The 9,818-nt window shown below is 41.6% G+C and overlaps 1 protein-coding gene across 1 annotated transcript; it reads right to left on the reverse strand.

The window, feature by feature from the left end:
* Nucleotides 1-239: 239 nt before the first annotated feature.
* ntng2a (netrin g2a) lies at nt 240-9,336 on the reverse strand. The gene is made up of 2 exons (XM_041242885.1): nt 8,587-9,336; nt 240-887 (listed from the first exon to the last, which is right to left on the reverse strand). Exons 1-2 carry the CDS (start codon nt 8,821-8,823, stop codon nt 240-242), a joined length of 885 nt encoding a protein of 294 aa, XP_041098819.1. The 5' UTR covers nt 8,824-9,336.
* Between the last annotated feature and the right edge of the window lie 482 nt (nt 9,337-9,818).

Raw genomic sequence — 9,818 nt, forward strand, 5'->3', positions numbered from 1 at the left:
TTGAAAAAATGAACATTTCAAAATCTATCATGAAAATCTGTACTACTATTATGGCTTCCGGTAGCCTTTTGTGATATTATTTTGTAGTTTCTTTGTTGACACGATGTTAAATAAAATATCTAAATTATGCTCATGAGAGTTAAAATTCTAGGTGATGCAAAATGTTTGGCCATATCTGTACATTAGCTTCTTGGCCTACTTATAGTGAATTGCTCCTGATGATAAAAATCATGGACCTCTTACCTAGCTGGGACCTCGATGTTGGAGATGGCATAAAAGTACTTGTAGAGGTTCTCTCTCTGGATGTAGGTGCCCCCCAGGGCTGGTTGAAGGAGCCTCAGCCGGAGGTTGGTGATAGTGAAGAAGTCCTTCAGTCCTTTCATGCTCTCCATGCGGGTGTAGAGGTTGTCCATGTTCTGCAGTCGGGTTCCAGCGAAGATGGCGAACCGATCCCGTACCTCGAAGCGCACGTTCTTCTCATTCTTGGAGCCCACCCAGCGCGAATACTCCTCGGTGCAGATGACTCGGGTCACGTTGGTGGCGGAGAGGTCCTGTACTTTCTTGGCGGGCATCCCAAAAGCGTCCATGCAGTCGTCCGCATAGAACTGGTAGGGGTGCCATGTCCGCCCGTAGTCCAGGGACTTGTCCATCACCATGATGGTCGGCCGGCCATACTCAAAGGTGACCAGGATGTCATTGGTCAGCTCGATACTCTTGTTGAAAGACATGGTGATGTTGGCCAGTAAGGGCTCTGGGAATCGGCTCCAAGTGACGGTCTGCCAGTAGGTGAGCAGCCCACTCTTCTCCCTGTCATGCATCAGCTTGGGAGGATGGGCCTGGTCTGGGTTAGAGGCATCGCACTCATCACTGCACATGTAGGGGTTCTCCTGCAAGTGGAAAGCATAGAGATGGGGGTCAGGGAAGTAGGGAGGATATTCTGATAAGATATCTAGTGCATTATAGTCGCACATGGAATATTGTACATGAACGTGGATACTTTGGGAGAACAAGTCCCTCAACCATCCACCAGGTGTAATTATATATATTCAAAGTTTCCAGTTTTTAATCAAAAAAAAGATAAACTTTACAGAATAACACTTTATAGCTTACATAAATGTGCTAATAATAATGCCTAATAGAGCATGGTATGTAGTTACAACATGTATCACATTTCTAAATAGTTTCAGTAATAACAATAGATAATAATATGTGTTTACTATGGGGGTTTAAATATTGACTGTGGCACTAGAAAATGCCCCTGCAATAAATTACAGTATTGAGCCCCACTATGCTTCCTGGGAAACAGTGTTTGAAATGCTTATAGCCAGAAATATGCTCTAAAGTGCATGTAGAGATGTTTGCCAGTTGCCGCTGTGTGCTTGGAAGCATGGAGCCCCTGAGGAGCTGTATTCCCAAGTGTATATGATTCTAATCTGTTGACGAGCCCGCTTGCCGTTCCTGTAGCCGTGAAAACCCACCACCTGAGCCATGTGGAAGTTATTTTGTCTGGAGCTCTGTTCGGTGACTACTCTCTAATTTCAGTTTTAAAGAGTTACCTATTTTAGTTAAAATGTTGCAAACTCATGCATCACTGCTGGGAAACCCGCATTGAGTGGGATCAAATCTGAAATCACCATTAACCTGAATCGGATGTCCTCCTCTGGGCTGAGTTGGATGAACTCTGAGGATTACAGGCCTGTTCTGTGCCACTAAAGCGCATCACAGAAGCACAGACTCACATGCACAGTCTCATTTACTGGCACTGTCCTGATTACATCTCCGAATTCAGACCTCACTCCTAAAGAAGATGACTGATTGGCCAACTGGTGTGCCCCCCTTGTTCTGTAATGGTTTTCAATCCAACAATGGCTCTCTATTACCTTACTGCTCAGCTGCACAGGGTGTCAGGTAAATCCAATACTCAGATTGTAATGACTAGGCTTCACTCTCAGATGTTTATCATGCCACCAGATGCCCATAGAATTATAGCCTTATTAGGTATACTGTCATTAACTACAAAGAAACAGCTTTCAGTCATTCAAAAATATCCCTCCCCCCCTCCTACCCCACCCAATACATTTTTTTCACAGATTTTCAACCCTAATAAAAATATAGATTTCAGAGATCTGTTTGGCATTTTCAGACAGCATATTTTCCTCGGAATGAATCCTCACCTGGAAATGTTAAATTTCTCAAGACTGTTCAGAAAAAAAAAAATCAAAAGATCAGATATAAAAGAAAAGCAGTGTCAGGCATTTTAACAACAGCGCTGTTTATATAGGTATTTTTAGAGTTCCTGGGAATAGCAATACATGAAACTAAATATGAACATGCACCCACCAGTACATCATTTACAGTCAAATGTTTGGTACAATGCAGCGCAAATCCGAGCAGATTTTAACAGTTGTGCGCAATGGATTTCACACTTGATCATGCATCCAATGGGACGGTATCAGTATTTTATGAGGTGTTGGTAGGAAGAGAGCTCTTTATATGGCCGATGCAAGTTTCATGAATCACACTGCAATGAGCCATTAAACGCCCAATCACACGCTGCTAGGACTCCCTCCAGAATACTTTGATTGCAAAAATACAAACATCAATGGCTGCAGCGGTCGCTAATAGCCAGAGAAGCCAGTACTGTACCTGGAACAGACGACTGCTAAATTAAACTGAAACTTGCTTCCCTGGTTCAGCAGCAGTCTACTGGGCTACCTGTGCAGTCCCAGGGGGGAGATGTGGAAGAATTAATAGCAACTTGCTGGTTGTGAATAACCTGATGAAGAATTGTGGAAGATTAATTTGTGCAGAAAAATGGGCAGATGGGGATTATGTGTGTCGCGTATGCAGGGCTTATTGGGGTCAAGATGGGTTTAGTCTCAGGCAGGCATGGGTGGTTTTGCTCTGATTACATCTGGGCTCATTCGAATTTCTTTCTGGAGGCACAATAGCACAAACAGGAAATCACCCAAATGAGGAATGCATCTCATTCTAAAAACTCTGGCTTTCCCAATATCCTGATCACTGAACACTAAAGCTTTGGTTTAAGGTCACCTCACAATGATGGCCATTAACAGGACAATGGTTTTTACTGTGTTTCAGGTGTATCTAAAAGGCCTTGCTGAAGGGGTTCCCGAGTGGCTCACCTGGTAGAAGCACAGTAGTGTGGTGTGCAGGGTGAGCTATACAGCACAGGTTCGCGTCCTGGCTGTGCAAAGTGTCCAGACTTCGCTGGGGATTCTGAAGGGAGCATCGCATTGGCTCTGGTGCTCCCATGGGTTAGGGAGGCAAAAGCAGCAGGGACTGCTTCTCCGCATCGCACTACAGCGAACCCTGCTGGCCAGGGGTCAGTAGCTTGCTGATAGCCACTGTCCTCCAAGGTGTAAAAGAGGAAGCTGGCTCAGTCGTGGGATCGGAGGACTCCCACTGAACCTTCAGATCTCCTGAGCTGTGTGGGGAATCGCTGCGGTGAGGAGAACAAATTATTGGAGATTCCAAATCGGGGATTAAATAATTGGGCACAATAAAAAAATATGTATTAAAAGGCTTTGTTGGAATCTGAACTATATAGAGTTCTGGCCACCTGCAATCTGCTCAGTGTGACTGGCCTCTCGCCCGCTCTTATTAGATGCACTCTTCCACCAATGTAAAGCGTCAGCCAAAAAATTAACTAGAAAAAGACAAGCGATGTACAAAACATACCATATCCTGCCTGCTGGTAAGGAAAGTCAGAATTTGTGTCAATTATTAATGAGCTGGGACGTGCTCCCTGGGAAAATGGAGCTACTAAATCGGGATCAAGCTAATGCCTTTCTTCACTCTCTCTGTATCTCTCTCCTCATTTCAGCGGTTGGAGTCATTGATTGTTTTTCCCTTTCATACTCAAAAAAGGTTGTGAGAACACTGTACAAGGTCAAGCCAGCTTACAAGAAACCAAATTAAAAATCTAAATCTAGGAAGCTTCATGTTTGCATGCTGTAAAAAAAAATCAATATGCATCTGTGAATGTGAAGACAAACTCTCTCGCTTCTTGAAAGTGTGAATGGGGTATTAACACTTAGAACGCTTACAGAAACCCCACTCTCCTGCTTTCCATGGTAACCAAGGGCAAATTCAGAGGCCACGTTACATACAAGCAAACACACAAAGATCTTTAACTTCTGTTGAAATCATTTGAAGTACAGTATGCATCAATTAATAACATGTCTTCTTTATGGTAGTGATGCATGTCTATTGAGGAATACATTGATGGGTCCCTGTTCGTGACCCCTGAGACCACCAGAGATCAGTATGCATCTTCATTATGCAGCAAACACTTTAGCGTAAATTGCTATCACTATGCTGAATTTGTTAATGGCATTCCTTGCATGAACTCTGGGATATAGAGAAGATGCACTTCCCTATTGCAAGCCTGCATTGATAGAGGGCTGCTTGGTGTTCCTTGGTTGGAATCACCATTCCGGTACTATTTTCTTTAGGCAGCAGTGGTGCACTAGAGCCAGAACTCTCACAATAGGCAAGCTAAGTCACATCACTCGCATCTCTCACACAACTGTCTGATTCAGTCACTAGTCCTCTTGATGCCATGCAAAGAGCATGAGGAACTTCTTCTGTTACTTTAAGAAGGCTAAAAATGCTGACGAAGTCGACAGCAACAGTGCATCGATTACGGCTGTGGACACAAACACAAGCAAAAGCCACTGATGCACCAACAAGCAGTCTGACAAGATGGAGCGAGACACTTTGTGAAAATATGTGTAGAAATTAGATAAATGCATTACCTATTATATGTGTTTTTAGAAGTTCAGCATACAAATTAAAAGTACATTCCTATAATAATTCCTGTTTAAGAAAATCTACATTGTAGTGGAGCTCCGGTGTCCCCAGATTTGGGAGAACACCACTGATGGGACGTATCCCTCCAGAATAAGGTCAATATTGGGCCTGCGTCCTGCTGACAGTGTTAAGGCGGGTGTTTCTACAGTTGCTCAAGGTTAGAGGTGAAAGGCAGTGTTCAGTCAAGCACAGTGGAGTTGACTTGCCCTCAGACGACGCCTGTATCCTCACACTGGCACATGTCTTGGGAGCTTGTTTACAGCTTTGACAGCTGGCTCGGGGTGGTGGGGTGGGAGTCTCATTGTACCTACCTGAAGAAGAACAACTGCTGTTTCTGTCTCTTAAACGTTTCATCAGCAAAACAAAAAATTGATTGTAACTGCGATTGAAAAAGATAATCCCTTTTTATGCCATGTTCCATCCTCGCCCCACTGCGTTGTATGTTACAGTACTAGGGGTTATTCACCGAACACTCTGCCCTCCCATTATTCACTGAGCTATTGAGGTGAGGACCCACCCTTTCCAGAGAGGAATGATGTCATATTAAAAAGTAGCCACAATATATTCACAACGTTTTTTTTTTATGTAAAGCTCTCTAATTCTTATCCAGTTACTCTACAGTACATCAGATCATTTGCTAAGAATACAGCGAGTTGCATGAGTAATTTTATTAGTCCCCTGTATTTTCTGCTAAAACGCACACTAACCTACGAATACAGCCTGGGTTGGTATTGCACTATCCAATTTCACCATAGTCTTTCAGGCCTCCGATCATCAAAGCACTCAGCTTAATCAGGCAAGCAGTGGAGCAGTAAAGCAGTAGTCAGTCTGTAAACACTGCCAGCCACAGCGTCCGCTCTTCTTCAACTAAGAAACGAGCATTTTCTACTGAACAAAGTCGCGTTTGCAATATGTATTCCATTAAAATATCTATACATTCCAAAAACAATCTTAGCGCTAATACAAGACTTATTTGTTTGGACTAAGAGGTTTAAATATTTGCCTGAACAAACCTGGCTAGCTTTCAGGCAGGAGACTTAACAACCCCCACCCCGCCCCCCAGTGCTGTCTCATCTCAGAATGCACAAAATGCCGTATTGATCATCCCCAGAAAGTGCTTACATTGAAGGAAACAACGCTGCGCCTGTCTCGAAGTATCTTGTCTGTGTCCTTAGCCAGCTACATCTACCCTTCATTAGGAAAACCGATATTGACCACGTTAATATTTCACTGGCTTGAAATCCTTGTATAACTTTAGTGGCACGGATAATAGGTGCGGAAACAAATAAACGATTGCGATATTTCTTTAAGGGCTGTCAGAAGGCTTTTTAACCACTTCGTTATGACAAATCAGCCTTTTTAAAATAACGATTTAAAGACCAGCTGCTTTTATTTTCTTTGGTGCGGAAGAGACAAGGAAAATCCAATTAGTAAGGGCTTTTTTTGATGCATTCTTAAACTCAGTATGGGAAAGCAACACAAATTGCTGGTGCTACCACGGAAAGGCAATGGACTGCCAATGTGTGTTTGTGCAATAGCACCATGGCACCATACACTGTACTGTCCCCTGTCGGTGAGATGAGGTGAGGTTAAAAGCTCTATAACCACGAATGCAGAGGAGCCCGTCTTTTTTGCATTGTGGTTAAGGTGTTCGCTTGCGGTGCGCAGGGTCTCTGGTCCCGTTGCAGCTATGTCCATTCACTTCGACCTCTGCCGATATTTTCATAGATATCCTATAACCTTATAGTATAAACCCATTTAATTCCCATCGCTGTGCTGCTGAAGCTGATTTAGTAAAGGCAACCACAGAAACTTTGTCACTGTGTAAAACTTTAAGAAACTTCACATTTCCTGTAATTTCCTGTTTAATTTCACTTTGATGTGTAATTTATTTAATTTTGAATGTAGAGGCGAAGGCATATATATCTGGTTGACTGGGTGATGCTTAAAGTTTGGAAGAGATTTGCATATATTTTTGCTATTTTTGATTCACATAAACAAACTGTACTGTCAACAAGGTTTGTGAACAGCAGGCATGAAAGAATGTTGAAAACACCTGGAATTGTATTTTAGTGAAAACCTGAACAGAAATCGAGTGGCACTGTATTTAACTGTATTTAATATAACTGGTAAAAAAAATGCTGTAGAAATAAGATACTGTATTTTGTGTTGTTGTTGCAGTATATTACAGTGCAGTGTCTTTTTACCCAGGTACTCTTACAGTATGTAAATGGGCCCATGTGTAGTTTATAAAAGAAGAAGGTTTATAAGTATCCTTTAATTCAGACTGACCTGTGGCTGCCATTAGAAACTCTTCATGTGCCACACTATGACATTTTTCCCTTTGTAAACAAAATGCTCCTGAAATGTGATAAGTTAACCTTAAGCTCTGAATGGGCTGCATGTAACCAATGCGCTGTCACCCCCCCCCCACACACACACACACACACACACACACACACACACTCCCACACTATGCTCAGCTCTGCATTTCCAGATGGAAGAATCCTTCATCTGATTATTTTACAATTAACCTGCTGGCTAGCTGCCAACGCCAACCTTCATCAGAGTGCCAGGCCAGATTACATGTACAGACACCAAAAAATATACAAAGTGAAGTGTTTATTACTCCAAAGCTGAACTGGTGTACCTACACAAAATGATACTACTGTAATAAATAATAGGAAACATTATTATTATTATTATTATTATTATTATTATTATTATTATTATTATTATTATAAATTGTGATTCCCTTGTAAGCTTTAAACCTGGCAAACAGGTTTCAATGTCTACAACTACGTATAGATAATGGAAAGAGGGCTTTCAGCAAGGTTTGCTTTCTGATAAAACAAAAACTGCACAGAAGGAAAAGATATGGTATTGTGAAAAACATACATGTACTGTGGAATAATAGACTCTTCAAACAGGTGGCCCAGGGCTGTATCACACAGCAATATAAGACAGCCAATGATTCATGAATTCAGGAGGACAAATAACTACTGAAGAGTAACGGGAGCTTTCACAGCAATGTCACTTTGGTATTGGTTAGCCCTGTTACTGTGCATTTATATCAATCGATTGTCCTCTAAAGCATCACAGCCCAGAATGGTGCCGTTTAACACTCTTTCCTTTCAGCTACTCTAACTTCCCAACACCTCCTGAAAGCGATTTGGGGTTCTGTGTCCTGACCTGATCTGCCATCTCTACCATTCAGTCCTGGGGCTACCTCAAGCGGAGATTGTCAATTGTACTGGGCTGAGACCAGTGAACTCTTAAGGGTGTCCGCTGCAATGTTCTGCATTATAATCATATGACTTTTTTTGACATATACTGGCAAGTATGTACACAAACACGTGTGGAACTAAGCGTCGCTGGTGGACAACAGGTCAGTGGCACTGTATAAAAAGTGTCCCAGAGCGCAAACAAGATTTGTGACTATGCAAGCACTGGCTATGTGACGTGCAAAGCCGCCCACTCACCATCCAGCAATTTGAGTTTGAGTCTGTGCTGTAAAACTAAATGTTTAAGAATGAAACATCTGCCTTTTGAGAGAGACACATTTTAGCGTTAGCAAAATAAACATGGACAATGCAGAGCATCTAAATACTCAAGTGGGTTTAAAATCTGTCGCACATGGATTTGTGTTTAATGCTTAAACACTTGATTTAAAGTGTGATAAGTTTGGGGAGCTTTGATGGGTTAACTGATGAGTTAGCTATTGAAAAGAAAGAAAGAAAGGACACTTACAAGCGTACAGAACCTCTCAGGTGGGTCTCCACAGGTAATTCCGGGCGGGTCCACTTTCACTTTCATATAGTCCTTCATGGAGATCGGCTTGGGTTGGCACGCGTAGAACTCCCATACAGGGCCATCGTCCATACTAACGAGGGACTTGCATATGTCGTAATGGCCCAGAGCGAGGGCGAGGCCGTGTAAGAGCAAAGCAACCAGCCGCAGCATGGTAGAGGCTAAGTCCGAGTGCATGGTCCGAGAGTCCAGATAAGGGCAAAAGGAGCCACCAGCACGTCAGGGAACACTATCAGGATCAGCATAGGACCTGGTTCATGTAGAAAGACATCACAACAGCAGACTTAACAACAGATCTTCCTCCATGCAAACCTGGCTCGGAACCGCTGCGGTTACCGACGGACCTCAGGAACGGTACACGTCACCGACGTCAGGATGAAGAGAGTAATATCAGTGTATTTGGATTTATAAATAGACATATATTGTTCTTTTTTTTAGTTGCAGGAAATTATGTTACCTGTTTGCATGATAGTTTCAGTCACTTCGATGTTCTTCCCATTACAGTACTGTAACATTTGATGCACGTTTCAGTTTTTTTAAGTTCACACAAAAAACTTGGCATTTCAGCAAAGCATTTTATTCATCTGCGTTAAGAATTTCTGGAGGCTTATAAAGAGTCATAAAGCAGCAATCCTCGCCGGGAAACCGAACTTCGTTTCTTGATATGTTGTGTTTGCTCGCATCCTTGAACAGTGGCTGAAAAAGAAAAGTAGACTTTAGTTGAATACTGACAACAACCTTTATATAGTTTATATAAAACAACAATATCGAAACACACACTCCCACACACCACACACCCGCTCATACACTCCCCAACAACCTTGCTAATATCAAAAATGAAATGAGAGAAAACACACACACACACACAATTTACGATACATATAAAATATAAATATTATTAAGATTAAAGTTTAAGAAAATACATAGCCTACAGAGAGAAAATGATAATTACATATTTAAGACGATATTATATATGAGTATATATCCGTATATATATTATATATATATATATATATATATAATATATATATATATATATATATATATATATATATATATATATATATATATATATATATATATATATCCTTATGCCGCGTTAAATAACGAAATATGGCTAAAATGGAAGTAAATTTTGAATAGTTTAGTAACATATAGTCCAGTCTTAAAAC

The sequence above is a fragment of the Polyodon spathula genome, unplaced genomic scaffold (genome assembly GCF_017654505.1).
Source record: "Polyodon spathula isolate WHYD16114869_AA unplaced genomic scaffold, ASM1765450v1 scaffolds_1437, whole genome shotgun sequence".
NCBI lineage: Eukaryota > Metazoa > Chordata > Actinopteri > Acipenseriformes > Polyodontidae > Polyodon > Polyodon spathula.

What these genes read in the sequence shown, in the direction of transcription:
- ntng2a (XM_041242885.1), bottom strand. Translation starts at nt 8,823, where the DNA reads ATGCACTCGGACTTAGCCTCTACCATGCTGCGGCTGGTTGCTTTGCTC. An exon ending in CTGAGAGGTTCTGTACGCTT is followed by an intron (nt 888 to 8,586) that starts GTAAGTGTCCTT and finishes TTCCACTTGCAG; the next exon opens with GAGAACCCCTACATGTGCAG.